The following is a 19,480-nucleotide window of genomic DNA, read 5'->3' as shown; positions in this document are numbered from 1 at the left end:
ATCTCGCCCACGCTTACGCTCAGTGAGAGTGAGAGAAGAACATGAACCTACGGGGCGTTAAGATCTTGTGAAGTAATTAAATAGATGGATACCGAGGAGAACAGGGGTCTCTGAGATTATAATGTCCCAGTTTTCAAACAAACATCAAACATTTATTTAGCAAATAGGCCACAGGGGCACTTTTACATGTAAATTTTTACAAAGAATAAAATTAACCCAAAATTACAAAAAAAAATTACATAAATATAAATGTCAAATTACACAAAAAAAAGCTAATAAAAAAATATACAAACAACAGAAGTACTAACATTGTTTAGAGATGTAAAAGTCTCTAGGTGTCAGAGATAAAATGTATATATTAATAATAAAAAAGATCATCAAATTATCCAGAGATGTAAAGGGTCTCCAAGACTTGAATTGTTATATAATTAAGAAAAAGACAAGATATTAAATCAGACAAACAGACAAGAACCGAATGAAGTGCCTCACGTTAATGCCACTCAAAAGTAAAGTTACATAGGTAAAATGAAGCCCGTGTAAACTTAAACAGACCGGTCTCCGTTTGTACGCCGTATTCTTATTGCACATCTACTCTTAGTTTTTTTTAAATAAACCATCATGCCATAAATTGTATAAGTATAGCTAGTAAAAGGCGGCATCGTCATTTATCGGTCCTGCACAACACTACCATAACTGGAATGAAACATCACTAGGAGCGTCGTCGTCCATCTAATAATCATAAATAACAGTCAGCTGATAAAAGTTTCATGTTTTTCACATTTCTTCTTCTTCTTCTTCCTGCCCTTATCCCACGTTATGTGGGGTCGGCACAACATGTTTTTCTCTTCCATCCTCCTCCATCGTCCTGCACAACACTACCATAACCGGAATGAAACATCACTAGGAGCGTCCATCTTGTAAATCGGTTTTGGGCGTGAACCACGCCATGTACTATCAAAGACTAAACTCTCATATTTTGTGATTCCCTAATAAATATTTGTTATAATGGTGCCCTGGTGTTTACTCTTACACTAGTTTTAACTTTTACACAGAGTGCCCCAGCACAACATGTTGGAGGTTCACTTTAAGCGGAGAAATTTTTGCATACAAGTATCTATAATCTTACTACAGTAGTAAGTAGTAACTACTCCTGAGACCTTCCCAAGGTGTCCCGGGACTGCAAGCTCAAGTTTTTTCCTTCACTTATGCCTCAAGCAGCTTTAGTATTTCACTAAGAATATTTATTTGACTGAACATTTTTAGTCTGCTTCACAACAGCGAACCGCAATACTCAATACTCCTTTCAAGGGAGTCGTAAGAGCGCAAGCTCTAGTAATTTTTTCCTTTATTTAAAATAGAATAGAATAGAGAATAGAATATATTCATTTGCTTGAATACGTAACAATCAGATCTTATAAAATAGCTAGAAACAGTATTCAGTCGACACAACATCAACATGCAAAATATTTACAAAATGGTACATTAAGGTACATTTACTAATTACTATGCAATCATTAAAACAATATCATAATAAAACAATGTCAATGAGATAAAATTGAAAAATAAGAGAGTATTATAGTTGAATAGTCAATAATAAAATAAATTACATATGTGAAATAAAAATCGGCGATTGTCATTTTAAATATTACGTTTTAAATTTTAAATAATCCTTAAAGCTATAAAAGCAATGTCCATGTAGCCATTCAATCAATTTTATTTTAAATACGTTCCCTTTCAACATTCTCAGCTCTATAGGGAGGTTATTGAATATTACAACACACATATTAAAAGCATTTCTCCTATATATATCAGAGGTACAGGCTTCTGGTATAGTAGAAGTTGGTACTGAGCCCGGAGTTGTCTTGCGAACATTTCCTCGCGCTTTATAAAGTACTCCGGGTGGTTTATTGTAAAAATACATACTTTTAAAACGTACATACAGGCTAGGGGGAGAATGTGAAACTTTTGGAAAAGTGGTCTGCACGTGTCATCAAATTTAACGCCACCCCATTTCTTCTTCTTCTTATGGTGCCGTCTCCTGCCGGAGGTTGGCTATCATTAAGTATTTTTACTTTTGACGCTGCAGCTCGAAACAGCTATATGGTGCTCATCTTAACCCGCACCTGAGGTTTTATTTCTAAAGCAGCTTTATTTCACTTACCAGCAACTGTAAGATTTTTCGTCTGCTTCACAACAGCGAACCTCGGACCTTCAGTGGACACCTCACACGTGTATGATATCCTGGTGGTGTAATGTTTGGGTAACACTACGTTGATGGAGCATCGATGCTTGTTGCAGTCGCCTCGAGAGATGGCGCCGGCTGTCGTGTTGAATGTTCGGGTTTCTGGCTACAAAGAAAAATAAAATTAGCATTCGATATCAATGAAATAAAACTATGAAAACGGATAATCCGCGTATATTGAATTTATTTCTTTTGGCCTAACTGGATCACAAACGCTCACTTATGGAGAATAACCGGACAAACACCCGTACACAAGGAGATACAGACGCGGAAATGGCATTGGATTGGACATATCCTCAGGAAACCTGACACCCACCTATCCAAAGTGGCCCTGACCTGGAAGATGCCCGCGCGGCAAGCGGAAACATGGTCGCCCTAAACCCACTTGGCGTCGTTCTGTGGAGCAAGAGCTGGGTGTATTGGGGATGGGGTGGGAGGAGGTTACCCAAGCTGCCCAAGACCGTAGTTAATGGAAAAACAAGATTCGAGCCCTACACCCCAGCAGGGGGTAACAGGAAAAGAAGAAGAAGAAGAAGATATTGAATTTATAATAGTTACATCCCGACGTTTCGAACCCTTTACAGCGTTAGTGGTCAACGGGTGACTGAGGAAAAGCTACAATGTGCAAAAATACCCACATACAAAAATAATGCACCATAATAAAGTATAAACTTTAAGGCTGGTTGTACATGCAAAAATCGGTTCATAAGGCTAGTTATACAAAACACCTTCGCGGAAACCGAAGACAATACTAAACAAACAAATCAGCCATTTTTCAAATGTAAATTTATATGTGCCAAAAACACGAACGATATTTGACGTTTATTTTTCAAACTTCAAATGTCAATATTTATTCAGCAAATAGGCCACAAGGGCACTTTTACACGTCAACATGCAATTTACATATAAGTAAAAAAAAAACACCAAAGCAAACCATCTAACAGCAAATATTAATTAAAACTATGTAGTATTATAATTACTTAGAGATCTATGAAGTCTCTAAATGTCGATAATTACAAAAAAACTAATAATATAAAAAAAAAAAACATAAAAAAATCTAAAATTATTTAGAGGTGTAACTGTAACAAAATGTCAGAACTAAAAGATGATATACTTAATCAAATTATCCTTAGAGATGTATAGGGTCTCCAAGAGTCAAAATGCTGTATAATTAAATAAAACATTCACTAAAAGGAAAAAAACAAACGAAAACCGAATGAGGTGTCTCAATATAACTATACTCAAAAATAAATTTACCTTCTTAATATAATAGCTCGTTATTATTTACAACGACGGGACTTAATCGCGTAAAATAAGTATTAAACCCACCTCCGACGTTTCGAGGACGGCGTTGTCCCCGTGGTCTCGGAGAAGACTGGCTAAAGTTGACATCAACATCTTCTAGGCGCGCGAGAAATCAAGAAACATAGAAATTTCAATCGAGACGAAGGTTTTAAGATCTCATCCACATGGAACCCAGTCATTAGTAAGTGTAAGCGAAACCAAATATCGAAAGTTGAAAAATCGAATATTGTGAGTGTTGTGTGTCGACCCGGTAACATCCCTAGTGCACAAAACGTTCAAGTTAATAAACAAGACCAAGTGCGGGTAGTTCGAAAAACTCGCGCGCCTAGAAGATGTTGATGTCAACTTTAGCCAGTCTTCTTCGAGACCACGGGGACAACGCCGTCCTCGAAACGTCGGAGGTGGGTTTAATACTTATTTTACGCGATTAAGTCCCGTCGTTGTAAATAATAATGAGTAAAAATCGTGAAAGTTTAAATCAGTATAATAGCTCGTGTTAGCTTAAATAGACCAGTCTCTAAACAGCACCGGTTCACGAGTATGGCGCGTATCTCAACCTGTCAGCCATCGCCTCCCTCAACCATCATTCGGGAAAGTGGCGACCCGATCAACGACGCCACCGTAAGCAAAGCCTTTTAAGCGAGCATGACATGTTCAAGCTACCGGTCCATATTCATCATTCGCTTGCCCTTGTCCCATTCACTTGGGCTCGGCGCAGCATGTCTTTTTCTTCCATACCTCTCTGTCACCCGTCATCTCATCATTCACTTGCGTTAGTTTAATATCATCTTTCACACAGTCCATCCACCTTTTCCTCGGTTTTCCTCGGTTGGAGCTACCGGTCCATATTCATATTTATTTATTTAAGTAGTAATACCAAAACTTGTGTAGCTTTTTTGATAATGTCATCAAATTAGAGAACGAAAAGTAAGTTTTTTACACATTTTCAGTTCTTTGTTCTAAGTAAAAAACTATTACACTGAATTGGAGAAATGAATGGGAGGAAACTTTTTCATTTCCGTGTCTCTAATTTAGTGTCTGAACATAGTTTGTAATTTAAGCCATACAAAGGAAGTTGTACTGGCTACTCATTTCCGGATCGCAAGCAGCAAGTATGAATGTTCACTTCAATTGCAAACGCATCCAACTTCATTATTCCACTGTACAATTTTCTATTGTATAAATGTTTTTCGTTGACAAAGTGTCCATAATGTCTCATAATGTGCAACTAGCTTCAAAATTGCTTGGATACATTAAAGAATAAAGTTATTCATAAATTGGGCATGCAATTTTGAGTCTAGCTTTACATTTTGGGAAAATAATCTCTTCAGACACTGTGTTTTACACGCTTGAGTCGGTCCAAGCTAACTCTGCATCGCGTTTTGTAGCACAGACTGTGGAAGTGTTAATTTAAAAGTCATAATTTCATAAACATGTAACGTTCGCATCATATTCGCTGAAGAATTGTTAGTCTAACTCTAGCTCTATTTACATGCTAAAATTCTAACAGTTGAACTACTCTTTGTCTCATGTAAGTAATAAGTAAGGCGTTCTTGGAGAAACGTGGGTAATGATTTCAAATGTTGGAAACGTGAAGACATAGACATAGACATAATTTATTGGTAATAAGATATTACAGGTCACATTTTTTTTTAGTGAATGTCTATCCCGAAAGTAACACTTTTGAAGATGGCGCCCAACGTGGGACAATACACATGTTTTATCGTCTTATATCGAAATATCTTATTTTTACTCCGATACCACTTGATGGATTACGGATGTGGGCTTTTAATATACATTATATGAATAAGTGTGTTTAAAATGTGTTGGTTTTGAAACATAATCTAACTCATGAAAAAAACATCCTGAAACATTGTGTTTCACTTAGGCATTTTACACACTTAAAAAGTTATTTATACTTCGGAATAATAAACTAAATGTTTGACTTGTTACATAGCATCGAACAATTTTAAGTGGCACCCGACGTGGGGCCAACTCAGAATAATTAAAAATGTATATTATATGGAACATGTTTACATGTTGTCCCGACTTAACTGTATCTAAAGTTCTCATCTACTAACAGAGAGATTGGTGTCTCTCCGCGGATGCTCATAAGGATCGTCTAGTAAGTTTATGTTTAATTAATAAAACTGGCACCCAACGTGGGACCAACTTGGAACGATAAAAAAACTATCTAGCACTTAACTAAGGCGCTAGGCAGGATGTGTCATACTCTAAGAACAAATTAAATTACTTTTTATGAAAATATTTTTAAATTTGTGTTATTTCAAGTAGACACACTACTATTACTACCTACTGGAGGCCTTAGTGATTTTTTCCTTCGCATATTACATTTATTTCAGGATGTGTCATGTTTAATTACAGACAAGTAAAGTATAGCTGGGTGTGATCGGATAATATTGGTTAAGTACATTATGGAATGGAATACTCAAACTAGATTCACTTCCAAAACGAATCTATCTTTTACTAGAAAACTACCACGCAACTACTTTACCAACTGCGTGAGATAAGTGGTAGACCCCTAAAACACACATTGAATTTTTTACCTATTGTCTCGGCGTATATCTAAATTTTTCGTTACTGTCTCTGTACCACTTGAGCTAGGGTCTCCCTTATCTTCGTGTAGTGACAGACAAGATCAGCGTATTTGCGCAGGGGGCCTAACTAAGATGATAATCGTTCGCAGAGAAATGAAATACCATCTGTCTCTATCGCACTTATATGGAAGAGTGATAGAGAGAACAGCATTTAGTTTCCCGAGATCTCCGTAGCGTGAGACGTCTAGTGATGTGATGTTGGGTGCTAGTCAATTTAAAGTGGCGCCCAACGTGGGGCCAACATTTCTTAACGCATTCACTGCTAGTGCGAGCTACGCGCTATGTTCATAGTCAATAGCGTGGCTTTTCCGTTTTAAAGCAAAAAGCGACTACGAAAAGAGAACCCGGCTGGCGGTCGCTGGCAGTCAATGTGCTAATCAAAAGAAATAATATATTTACCTGTTGTCCTGGCGTGTATCTGAATATTTCATTGTAGTCTCTGTACCACTTGACAGAGTGAAGAGGCGGGTCTCCTTTCTCGTTCATATAGTGGCAGACGAGATTGGCGTCTCTCCGCGGGTCTCCGTAGCGAGGTACCTCTAGTAAGGTTATGTTGTGCGCTGTTGCGATCACTGTAATAAGAAGAAATAAATTAATTTGTGTTTTATAAAGAAGAAACACGACTATATAAATTATAGACCGAAATAAATCTCCAAAAGGCTGCAATCGAACCAGCGGCATTCGCGTCAGATGCCTAGACCGCTCGACCACCCGGGCCACAGCGGCATGGGTCGAATTTTCTCAAGTAAGTATATACCTATTCAGGTCAGGTATGTCAGGTTGTGCTTAAAGAGTTCCCTTAGGAGTCGGTACCTAGTTCTTGTGCAGAAATAATACACTTGGTCTTTACCAATTACCTGGTAGTGATACTAGTGATGTTTAATCAACTATGAATCAATTTGACGTCCGTTAGGGCATGGCAAATGAAGAAGAAGAATCAATTTCAATATGAATTCGACCCTCTCTTGCCTCACATAAATAATATGTAGAAAATCTCATTTCATAACAGTTGTCATAAATGTATTCTTCTACATAATTTAAATGAATAGAGACAATGGAAATCAATATTATTTGTGTTAATAAAACATATTAGGATTAACATTCCCGGGCAGCTTTCGTACAGTGATACTGGAAAATAAATCCGTTTCAGTTGGCCGGCGCGTAATAAACAATCACAAACTGTTTAAAGTTAAAAATAAGTGAACACTAAAATGATGGCTTTTTAAGATTTGTGGTTAATACTTGTTGCATAGAGTAACTTATACTAGAGCGGTACTGTCATAGTAAATTTTGTAACCCCAGTAAATTCACTGCCATCTGTCAACACACTTTAAAACTAGAAATGAAGATTTATAAAAATACGATAGAATGTATTTAAATATAGATAAATGATTTTTTTTATTTGCATTAATTATTTTTATGATTTTGACTCATGTTCTTTCACTGATATGCGTTAAAATTGTTAAATAACAAACGAAACCGTCAACGCCATCTATACGACTGTAGGCCAAAACTAGTAGCGCCCTCTGAACGAGAATCAAATTTTCTTGATTTTCGAGGCACGTTTTTTCCTTAGACTGTATCCATCTAATACGGAGTTATATCTATCTTTGCTTGTTGTAATGGAAGATTCCTTTGTCAATTCAGGAGCCTCTTAATTACTTAACAAAATATAGAAAACTAAGAAGGGTCCACGGTCCAAGCGAAAGACGATAATAATTAATTTTCCAGCTTTGAGACATGACGTCCAAAGCGCTGGTACATACCTAATTTTATGTAATTTGAAATGTAAAGATATTTGGCAGACATTTCCTAGCGTGGAGGTCATGAAAACTGTATACATGTGAGATATTTTCAGAAATAAACAATTTTAGGGAAAGTAGTTGGAAGTTTTCTATTCCCTGAATAAGATACCAGAAAAAATAAAAAATAAATTATATCGTTCTTCTTCTGGACGCTTAAAATGCTCAATGTTTTACTCGTACAAGAATACATAGGCTATTAAAAATATTACTTAAGAGGGAGCGTAGAGACAGGAAATTAGAGAGGAACAAAAGATACGGCGCGCCGCGCCAAGCTTGCGACGGAAAATTTTGGTGATTTCGTAGCTTTTAATTTTTTACCTCAGTAACTACATTTCTGAATAAAATTTTGCTAGTCAAATCCCACGCTATTTATATAAAATTTTACTGCTATGCTATGCAGGGTAACACAACAATACAATAAAAAAAAATGAAAATAAATTAAAGTTAGACATGATTTCGTGTTTTTTTTTCTATCGAGCCAACTTTAAACTTTTTTAGTTTGACCTCAAAAATATAGACTAGAATATATTCCGAATGAATTTTTTCATGACATTTGCCCTTAATAAAAATGTGTACAAATTTAATACAGAAACTGCAATTGTGTTTAGCTCCCTCTTAAATTATTCCCCTGAGTATACATTGTTTTAATTAATTATCCCTCTCCGTTTAACAATTTAAATTAATTAACTGAGCTAATTATTAACGTGTTAACAAACGAATTCAGTGCACGGCGTATTGTTAATTTCGTTCTCGAATAAGTTTTTAATTAGTGTTATGAACTCAAAACAGAAACTTCGAGTACGTTAACATGCAGCTGTGACAGTGTGTGTGTGTGTGTGTGTGTGTGTGTGTGTGTGTGTGTGTAGAGACAAATTATATTCAAACCAGTGTACATATGATCTTGAGATCCATAAAAACTACACTGAGATTGCATATGTTTTTCACATCACCTATTCGGAAAGGGGCCTTTTCTTCCCTGCTAGAAGGGATCAAATTGGGACTTTTGGGTTTGGGTCCTGGCAGTTATATAACATTATCATTGAGTGACACTTGTGACAGGGACAAAATAATATAACACTATGAATAATGTCATGTTGTCCCTGTTACACGACATTAATACGAGTATAACCTATAACTGACAAGGTTGGAGCACCATCAATAAAGAAAGCGGTAAAAATCATAAATTTAAAATTAGAGGTAACACAATCGGCGCTTAAAGGAGAACTTCCAGACAAAGTAAAAAGTGTATCGGTTTAATTTGTTTTCACAAAAACGAGAGACGATGCTGTATCATGCAAGTGAATTTCTTAATCAACATTCTCTGTTTGAAACGTCGCACTTGTGATGGACTTATTTCGTCTTTAAATACCATTATTAATTTCACGGTTTAGACTCACTTGTTCTAGTCACTCGCGCGACATGTTTCGGAGAGCCTAGGTCTCCTCTCTCAAGCACTAATAGTGCGAGCAGCGTTCACGACGACCGTGTATTGCGTACTGCCGCGCGCCGAGAAAGCCGGTTGGCGGAGGTCTTGCGCTATCGTTGTAGGCGGGCATAGTGGTGTATTTGGGTCACCTAACATTTGTAGCGACACACAGCACGAACTCACTATAAGTGTTATATATGTATATATATATGTTAGTATGTCTCACAAAAGTTTATATTCGAAACATAATACCGTTCGTTCAGATCTATTGATTTGAATCAACACGGCATTGCAAAACGCAACGTCGGTGGGAATGAACGCTGTTTGAATGGTAAACTGCCGGTGGATTGACACTGTTTGCTCTAGCGAGTCTAACCTGCCTGCATGCGGGTCGTCGGGGAACGCAAATTTACCTGGATGCTTTGTTTAGGCGTTTGCTAACCCAGTAACAATCCTAGCCTAGCTCAGTATCAATCGTTTATAGAAAACGTTATAAAAAAAAACATTTAATTCGGACGATAATACAATCCATATTTTGTTAGTTACAAATATACTTAAATTACTATGCGTACAATGTTAAAGCTTAGAAATGAATTAAAAGTGGAACAAGTAACTGCAAAAAAAATCGTTTTGTGACACACTTTTATTGCTGACTGTACTTCTTCTCATTTGCATGTCTATCGAGTACTTCTTAAGACCTTTATAATGAGCCTAAAGTTGATGTGTTTGTGTTTTTCCATCGAGGATTTCCTTTGGCTATCTACCGGCTGCATCATCAGAACACCTCCATGTTAGCAAATTATTGCATTGTCACCGGAATTACGTTAGTAATCAGATACCGGGAAGTGGTTTAGATTTTAGGTTCAAGATTTGAAGCACTATATATATACATACGAAGGTATATACGCAGTGAAGCTAAATAAAATTCACTGTCTCGGGCGAGAATTCACGTTTCTAGATCACTCTAGCCCATCGCTCTGCCAACTGAGCTACCAAGACTCACTCGAGGACGTCTAATATTTCCACCATATGCGCCTTAGGGAGGCGCCTAGCGACATCTTCCGTAAGAGTAGGTATTACACTTCTTAAATTAATAAAATGGGGCCGAGCTGCTGAATGGGAAGGCGTGTTCCGCTTGCAGAAGCACACTGTGCGCACCCTGGCCCGCGCTAAGCACGACGACAGCGCCAAGCCTCATTTTATAGAACTAGGCATACTTACATTACCTGCACTTCTAATATTCCAGGCGGCAGTCTATGCGAGAGAGAACTTGGAACTGTATGGGAAACGTGGTGACGGAAATGCCCGGGTCACTCGAAACGCGCACAAAATAAAGACCATCCCTCATACACTCAAGAAGACTGCAAAGTCTATCCATATTACAGCACCTGTAGTATACAATAAGTTACCAAAATGTATAATAGAGGCTGTAAGCGATTCAAGCTTTAAATTTAAATTAAAAAAATGGCTTATTGGAAAATGTTTCTACAGTTATAAAGAATTTATTGAAAACAAAGAAACAAAATCGAATAATATGTACGAATAATCACTTAATTATAATAATTGAATAATAAATATGTAATAATTGCAAGCTTTTCTTTGAAATTGTATGTATTGTAACAAATAAGTTGTACTGCCGTGTCAGACCTATCTCTGTTTTCTCAAATACATCATTATGTGAAAATCGATTTTGAAGTTTTAAAACAAACAAGCGTATGAATTACTTATGTTTAATGTTACAAGTTACGATATCAGGACGTAATATAATACGTGCGACTTTTAATACCTAAAGTTTATTATAGCAGATAACTAAACTACCCCAAATCTCGAAGGATATCCGCCAAAGTGTCTTTCTCCCCCGGCAGCTTTAAACCGCTTAACCTACTCTAGCGTCACAAAGCTTACGTTTTGATAATACGTTGCATAAATTCAAAACTTCAAATAAACAGGGCTGTAACGGCTCGGCCACAACAGCTCGGAGCGAGCGAGAGATAGCGTTCGGACTTTTCGTTCCTACCTATGGTTGCCGCCGCCACCGCCGCCGCCGCCGCCGCCGGTCGCGCAATGTCGTGGCCGGGCCGTAAGCGCCTTAGTAACATAAAGAGAGATAAATCTTTTTCCTTTGAAGGTTAGGGTCTAACAAAGCTTTGCATGCATTTCCGTTTCATGTAGGTGTGTAAAAATATAAATACTTTTCTAAAAATGTAAAAGGAATTGCACATGTTAATTTTGAGCTTTTTAAATGGATGCTGTACTTTACCCCTAGTGGGTTCTAGCGTACCCAGGTAGCAGTGACGTCAGTGACGTCATAATGACGTAATAATGACGTAATAATGACGTATGAATGCTGTTAGGGTACATTCGATAGCGTGACGTGTAGTACGCGTTTGCGTTAACTGATTAAGTGTCATTTTGTATAGGATTTTGAGTTTCCAAAACGTCCCGCTTGGCGAGCTACAAAATCTCATTAAAATAAATATTTTGGGGACAATCTTACACAGATCGGCTTAACCCAAATTAAGCAATGCTTGTACTATAGGTGCTAGTATACACATACCTACTTTAATAGATACATACATACTTAAATACACAGATAACATCGATAACTCAGGAACAAATATTTGTGATGAACATACAAATAAATGCCCTTACCAGGATTCGAACCCGGGACTTCCTGCTTCATAGGCAGGGTCATTACTGACTAGGCTAGGCTAGAAGACCGTGAAATAAATAAAGGTTGAAAACATAAATAATATAATTGTTAGTATTGTAATTTGTGATTAATTGTATATTGTTTCTTTTTCTTTTTGTATTTTCTGTGTAAGTTAGCAGTGGTTTGGTATTTTACTGTCATACTGTTTAACTTGTTTCATAAAAAAAAAAAATTATAAAACAATCATAAGACCTGTCGTCATCAGATCAGAGGTGCTGGGCCCTAAAGATGACGGATGAAAAGAGATTGCATGTAGCGTAGATGAGAATGTTAAGATGGATGTGTGGCGTGACAAGAATGGATAGCATAAGGAATGAGTATATAAGAGGAAGCCTGAAAGTTGCACCCATAACAGAAAAAGTAAGGGCAAATCCTAGCGTGGTACGGGCATGTGATGCGGAGGGATGAAAGTCATGTGACGAGAAAGGTATTAAGAATGAATGTGGAGGGAAGTACGAGGAGAGGAAAACCGAGGAAAAGGTGGATGGACTGTGTGAGAGATGATATGAAACGAACGCAAGTGAATGATGAGATGACGGGTGACAGAGAGGTATGGAAGAAAAAGACATGCTGCGTCGACCCCAAGTGAATGGGACAAGGGCAAGCGAATGATGATGAAATAGATAATATTCATATAGGAATAGTAGATTGTTAACCAAGGGATGAAAGGGACTCACTGCGTTCGAGCGCCAAAATACTCGGCTGAAATGATGCCTTTCACCCGAGTTAAACATTACTTTTCATTTCGAATACGAGGAAAGTAAAATGATTGTTTTTTTTTAAAAAACATGACTAAGTATACATTTTTATAGTATGTCTTGAGGGTTTTTTTAATTAACAATTTAGGTAAAAGTATCGTTATTTATGGAATGGAGAGTCAAATATCAGAATGGAAATTGTATAACAAATCCATTTAAACTCAAACTTCTCAATCGTAAAAAAATTAACAAAATCGTACTTCGAACGTAAAATGCTCTAGTGCACGTATCGTTTTCTGCACACCTTCTAGAACAACAATGACCCTCTTTCAGAGCATGAGACATGAAAAGTATATAGGTAGGTGAAACTTGAAGATACATTCCTCCATAAAATATGTAGGTGACTGGGAGACGCCATCTCGATGTACATACAGCAACACTCAACTGTCCATGGGTGGACCTTATGCCTATTGAAATAAGGTTTACGAACCGTCAGTTAACAGTGTGGGCGATGGTACAGACAGCATCAAAGTAAAGTAATTTACGAGGCAGGTAACTTAGGATATGAATATTTTATAAGAGAAATGGTCCGTGAAAGGCGCGGAAGTTCGTAAGGCGGCCGTTAAATATTTTGTGGGGCTAAACACGTTTTTCCAGCGGGGATAACAAAGGGAGGTCGCCAATTCGAATACACTGACATCATGATATCTTAATGATGTTATTTAGTATCGTGCTTCGCCCGCGCCAATGTACAAGTACGAACGAAATGCACGATATCTGGATGATATCATTTAGATGTCATTCTAATATCATTGTGCGTTCGAATTTGTCTGTTATTTGCTGAAAGTGCTGAGACATTATTGAAAATTAATATAGGATAGGTTTTGCAAGGCGTAAGAATTATAAATTTTGTAAAAGGATCGAAAAAATTGGTAGCGCGGTTTATGTTAAGTCAGGCGTGGCTCACTCCGCGATTTCGTCGCGTCGCTACAAGTACATGCGGCCTACACCAACTTTGGTGTCTAGCAGTAGTAGTTGCCGTGCACCGCTACGGAATGGACGCCTGTTCGCGGTTGCGCCACCTAGCGGTCACTGTCGTAATAGAAGCGTTATGTTAGAGAGTGAATCTTCTGTACCTTAGTACTATTATTTATTCTCTGGTCAAGTAGAAGTTTTAAATTGCGTTTAAAGTAAAAGGTCCATTAAAGTTACATTAAAATAAGGGAGTTAACAATATAGATGTTTATTTAGGTATGAACAAGCCATATTTACAATGTAAACCAAAAGTTCCACGAAAGCTGCGAAACTCAAGACTGTGAAACGGGAAGATCGGGAACGGGAATTTATATCAATATTAAATAATGTCTGAAACAAATAATAAATTGAAGGATAAAGTTTTGAGAGCTATTCGAATTTAACAAAATGATCTAATTTAAAGGAGGGTGGGCTAATAGGGTACTTAGTTGATTTTTTTTAAATGGTATCAGTGGATCTGGTTTGTTTTGAGGATCAAATGTCTGTATGGGACACATTGTCTTAAAGCAATACAAAAGTCAAGTGTTCATGTTTTTACTTCTGTTCACTTCTGTCGGGATTCCTGGAGTGCCACCACTGCTTTTTTATTTTACGAAATGTTTTTTTTACAAAGAAGTTAGTAACGGAGATATAGATCTGGTCGTGCAAACAGGTAGCATTATTATGACGACGGTAGGGGCAGTACTGCCGCATCTGGAACGCTGGGTACAAATGGGGGCAGGGAACCCTGACTTTTCTCATGGTGCAGATACTTACTGACCAGGGATGTTGGTCCCTGTGCCTGCACCGCATAGGGAGGGAGGAGTCCCCCATGTATCATGAGTGTGGCGCACAGGCACAGCGCGTCATACTCTCGAGTGTCCTGCATGGGGGCTTCAACGGGCTACCCTTCAGGCAATACTAATTGTTAATGCCATGCTCGATAGCGAAGAGGCATGGAAAGCGATGGCCTCCTTCGCAAATAATGTCGCAGAAGGAGGCAGCGGAACGTACGCGCGAGAATAACCCTGACGCGCATCCATTCCGCCGGCGACGGGCTGGAGGCAGAGTCTATGGAGACTATGCGCACTTGCTGCCTCCACCGTAGTGGGCTGCGCAGGGCTCCGGGTTCCCTCTGGTTAAATGCTCACAGAACAAGGGGTGCCTGATCAACTGGCGCCCACAATGTCTGCGGCCCATGGGCCAGCTGCCGGGGACGTACGCAGTCGAATGCTGATAGTTATCCTGCTGCGCTCCTCTACAAGACGGAGTGGGCATTCTTTAGTGGTTTTCATAGGCGGTCCTACCACTGGTTAGTCCGTCATCGCTCCTGGTTCCCCCGGGCAAGGTGGCATGCGTAAATGCATTTCCCCAACGTTAAAAAAAGGTTATTTTTAGATTGTGTATGCAAATGATACATGGACAGAGGATAAACCTTTGAAGCTGTCGCTAGTGATGGGGACGTGAGGAACATGATGAAAATATTACATATTTAATATAATTTTGAGTCTCACACGTGCTCTCATTTTTGTTTTCTGTTCCCGAAATTTAATACAAATATTACAATTGTAATACCTATGAGGATTTCAGCCACATTGTTGTAGAGAAAAAGAAAACCCGTTGAAAATTTTATAAATTTATTTTAAAACTATGTCCATACTTAGCATTGGTTAGTACGTAGGTATACCTACATACTTACATTATATTAAATATACGAAATTGCAAAATAAAACAAAAATAGATGTAAATATGAAAAATAAATGCCCAACTCTAGCTGCAGCATCCCCGGACGTTACCGGATTTTAAAACCGAGCGCTTAGCTTATGTTTAGGTAAACATTGCCGACTGACCATTTGCAAACCTTGTCTCTAAGACTTAAGGTTCATATTAAGTCAAGAGTGCTCCTGTTAGTACGGAGTCCCGACAAGTCACAACAAGTTTAGATAAGCCGAGGCGACAGTGGTTTTTAATACGGAGTTTAAACCGTTGAAATTGAGTTGCGTATGTGGCTCGTTCGAAAATGTTACATGTATAAGCTTAGAATAAATTTAAAAGTGGAAAAAAGTAGTCTTGGGTGATGTGGTTTAGATTTACATCCGTCAATCTAATCACTCTTGGATTAATTATATTATAAATAAAACAATTTATTATTGTTTCACACAGTGCGCTCGAAACACCGCTCCGCCATGACAGTACTGATACTCTGGCTAGTGTTGCCAACGCATCTGATTAATTGATTTATTTATGAACACCACAGGTGAGACTTGAACTCACGACACTAGATCGCCCATTGCTCTGTAATAACCTGAACTTATAGTAAAAAAGTTTTTGGCCCGACAACTGCTAAGAGTAACTGTTTATCCCACCAAAAACATTTCATGTAAAGTGTTGCCAAGACTAAGCGCATAAAGTTTTTACACTGAAAAGTTATCAGATCCCGTAGTAGGTACAAAGACCTTTACTCTTTAAGTCCTAACTTTATAAACTCTAACTGTATAAAGCCAAAATCTTGGTCAAACGTACAGTACGGCCGTTTCGTTGCAGTCACATAAACACTAGCGGTAGCCTAATAAAAAATGGTGTTTTTGATAAGTTTACTAACTACTATACTTAAAATTTCAGCTCTCTATAATTATCCCGCATTGCTGACGTCGGTGAGAAGACTGCTAGGCTCAAATGGGACTGGGCCGGTCACGTCTGCCGCATGCATCCAGACAGATGGGCTAGCATAGCCACCAAATTGATGCCAGAAGAGGGGCGCGGACCCGGCAGGCCTAGACGGAGATGGCGGGACGACCTAGACACCTTTCTCAACAACTGGCCGGAGGAGGCACTATATCGGGAGTCGTGGAAGACAAGGGGGGAGGCCTTTGCCCAGCAGTGGGACATCATAATAGGCTAGTAAAAAAAAATAACAAAAATTATTCAAGGCGAAACTACGAGGGTTTGAAAATACGACGAAACGTGCCGAGAAAAGATATGCACTGCCCTTTGCCCTTTGTCTCGTCTTGGCGGGGGCACGGCCCAGATAAGTAGATACATATTTAATTTTTTTCTACTTTCAGTTGTTTCAGTATCTCTTCACAATTACGAGAACCAAACAAAAAGGAAGACAATATATTGTGCCTTATGTTTTAAAGCATTGTCACACAATCCAAACATAAGTGCGGAAAATTCAAAGGTGTGTTCGGCACTCGGCCTGCGGGCTTTTGATAATGGGACTGCGACCCTCTCTGACATGCAGCCTCTGTGAGTCTACATAAGTAACAATAACAAAGGTGTGTATGTGAAAGCGAGTTTTCCTGTGGTGGTTCTTTCCAGCAGTTTGAAGTATCGGCTCTTTTCCAGAATGATGTTATTTTTGGCATAAAATGGATTTTGTTGGCATATAGCGTAGGGGGTTTTTATTTATTTTTAACCGACTTCCAAATCTACAAAGGAAGAGATTATCAATTTGGTTGTATGTTTTTTAGGGTTCCGTACCCAAAGGGTAAAAACGGGACCCTATTACTAAGACTCCGCTGTCCGTCTGTCTGTCTGTCACCAGGCTGTATCTCATGAACCGTGATAGCTAGACAGTTGAAATTTTCACAGATGATGTATTCCTGTTGCCGCTATAACAACAAATACTAAAAAGTACGGAACCCTCGGTGCGCGAGTGCGACTCGCATTTGACCGGTTATTTTTTTATGTTTGTTACTCCATATATCCGTCATTTCTGGACCGATTTTGAAATAACTTTTTTTGATTGTAAGTATATACATACAGATTTATACAAAAACTGACATATTTATGTATTTCGCTCAAATGAAATACCATGTTTAATCAAATTTAATAGTACTAAAATAAAATAAAATCCTAAAATACTCAATAAATCTGCAGAAACTTTATACCTGCGCTCCACCTAAAGGATGACTCACGCTAGACCGGGCCGGGGCCGGGCCGGAGCTACCGGCGCTTCGTTCTCCATCGATCAGCCGTCATAGAAAATATACATGTGGGACGTCTTGGCCCGGGCCCGGCCCGGTCTAGCGTGTGTCATCGTTTGTGGTATTTTCTATATAAAGGGACCTTATTATCGATGGCGCTTACGCCATTATATAATAAAAAATAATAAAAATAAAATTTCTTTATTTCGGACAAATGCATCCATAGTGTTAGTACTACAAGAAAAATCTTAATCTAGTGTTAGTATTTAATACAATAGGTACCTACTTATATTATAGATTGAACTACACTTTTAATTTGCTCGGTCCAGTGCTTGAGGATCGGACACTCAAACCTATTTATATCGGACCATATCGGATATAAATAGGTTTGAGTGTCCGATCCTCAAGCACTGGACCGAGCAAATTAAAAGTGTAGTTCAATCTATAATATAAGTAGGTACCTATTGTATTAAACACTAACACTAGATTAAGATTTTTCTTGTAGTACTAACACTCTATGGATGCATTTGTCCGAAATAAAGAAATTTTATTTTTATTATTTTTTATTATTTATAAATACAATGCTGCGCGACGCTGTGCGGCGTAAGCGCCATCGACAATAAGGTCCCTTTTCATAGAAAATGCCCCATTTAAGCCCGTACCGTTATCCTTTACCGGGAAATCGTCGGAAAAGCTTTAGCTCTCCACCAGTATCGCTTTACTTAAACCCGTAAAGCTGGAATCCGAGAAAGGAATCCGGATTCCTCTCAGTAAATCGAGCCCTTCGAAAAGGGTTGCTTTGATCGGTAACTTTACCCCACTTGTAATTCTTACAAACGTATAAGTAAATACTTCCTAGGTATAGTAAAATGGGGTGAGTAGGAGCAAAACTGACATTCAAACCTCGATAACATTTTATTTTTACATAATATGCAAACTGAATGGTGTATATAATAAGTGTTCCGGACGTTTGTATTTTAATTTTTATTTTATTTTCAGTAGTTTCATTTCATAACTTTGACGATAAACAGGAAACCCCACCTCACCCCGTAGTCCCTCGTAATTGGGGTGAGATGGGTTTTCATACAAAGGTGATTTTGGAAGATTGTTGGATCGATTTTTTTATTATGAGTATTACTATAGCTGCATTTTTAAATTCGAATACATTATTTTTGAAGCAGTAGCCTTAAAATCTCATCTCACCCCCCTTTCACGCCTTCTCTCCCCATTCATAACCCATCTCTCCCCGCGAACCCTACTCACCCCATTTTACGGTACCGACTTTTACGACTACGAAGTATATTATTTATGTTTGAAAGACTTTGGAAAACATATTTGTGCTTGGAAGTTTATCGATAGAGAATACGATAAAAAGTTAGGTACAATCGAATTTTTGTTCCAAGTGTGATTTTCCCAATATCTCTAAGTTTCCAAAGCCGCTGTGACTAGTCATCAGAGTGACTAATTAGCAATAATACCTACACCTACTGTTTTAAATAACTTCCTCTATCTTTAATAGTGCATCTTAACGTTACAAGCGTAGGCATATGTGACGTTTTTAACCAAAAGGTACCACATTGTCGCTTGTTGATAAGGTTGATTTTTAATTGAAGCTATATGGAAATAGCGCCTTACTGACAAGCGACAATAAGTACCCTTTTGGTTGAAGATGCTAGCTTTTGCCTACGACTTCGTCTGCGTGGAGTTAGTACCTAATTTGGGTAGCTTTA

General features: G+C 38.2%; 1 protein-coding gene across 1 annotated transcript in view; it reads right to left on the bottom strand.

The window, feature by feature from the left end:
- Positions 1-19,480, bottom strand: part of LOC134744006 (uncharacterized) — a 51,979-nt gene that overhangs the window by 11,025 nt on the left and 21,474 nt on the right. Inside the window, exons 2-3 of the mRNA XM_063677639.1 lie at positions 6,565-6,737; positions 2,162-2,348 (exon numbers count right to left, since the gene is read on the bottom strand). Coding sequence (XP_063533709.1) covers positions 2,162-2,348; positions 6,565-6,737 — 360 coding nt within the window. The remainder of the gene's footprint in view (positions 1-2,161; positions 2,349-6,564; positions 6,738-19,480) is intronic.

This window comes from Cydia strobilella, chromosome 9, assembly GCF_947568885.1.
Source record: "Cydia strobilella chromosome 9, ilCydStro3.1, whole genome shotgun sequence".
NCBI classification, from domain to species: Eukaryota; Metazoa; Arthropoda; class Insecta; order Lepidoptera; family Tortricidae; genus Cydia; species Cydia strobilella.
The sequence above is the reverse complement of the archived record's forward strand: the minus strand, read 5'-3'. Positions and strand labels throughout refer to the sequence as shown.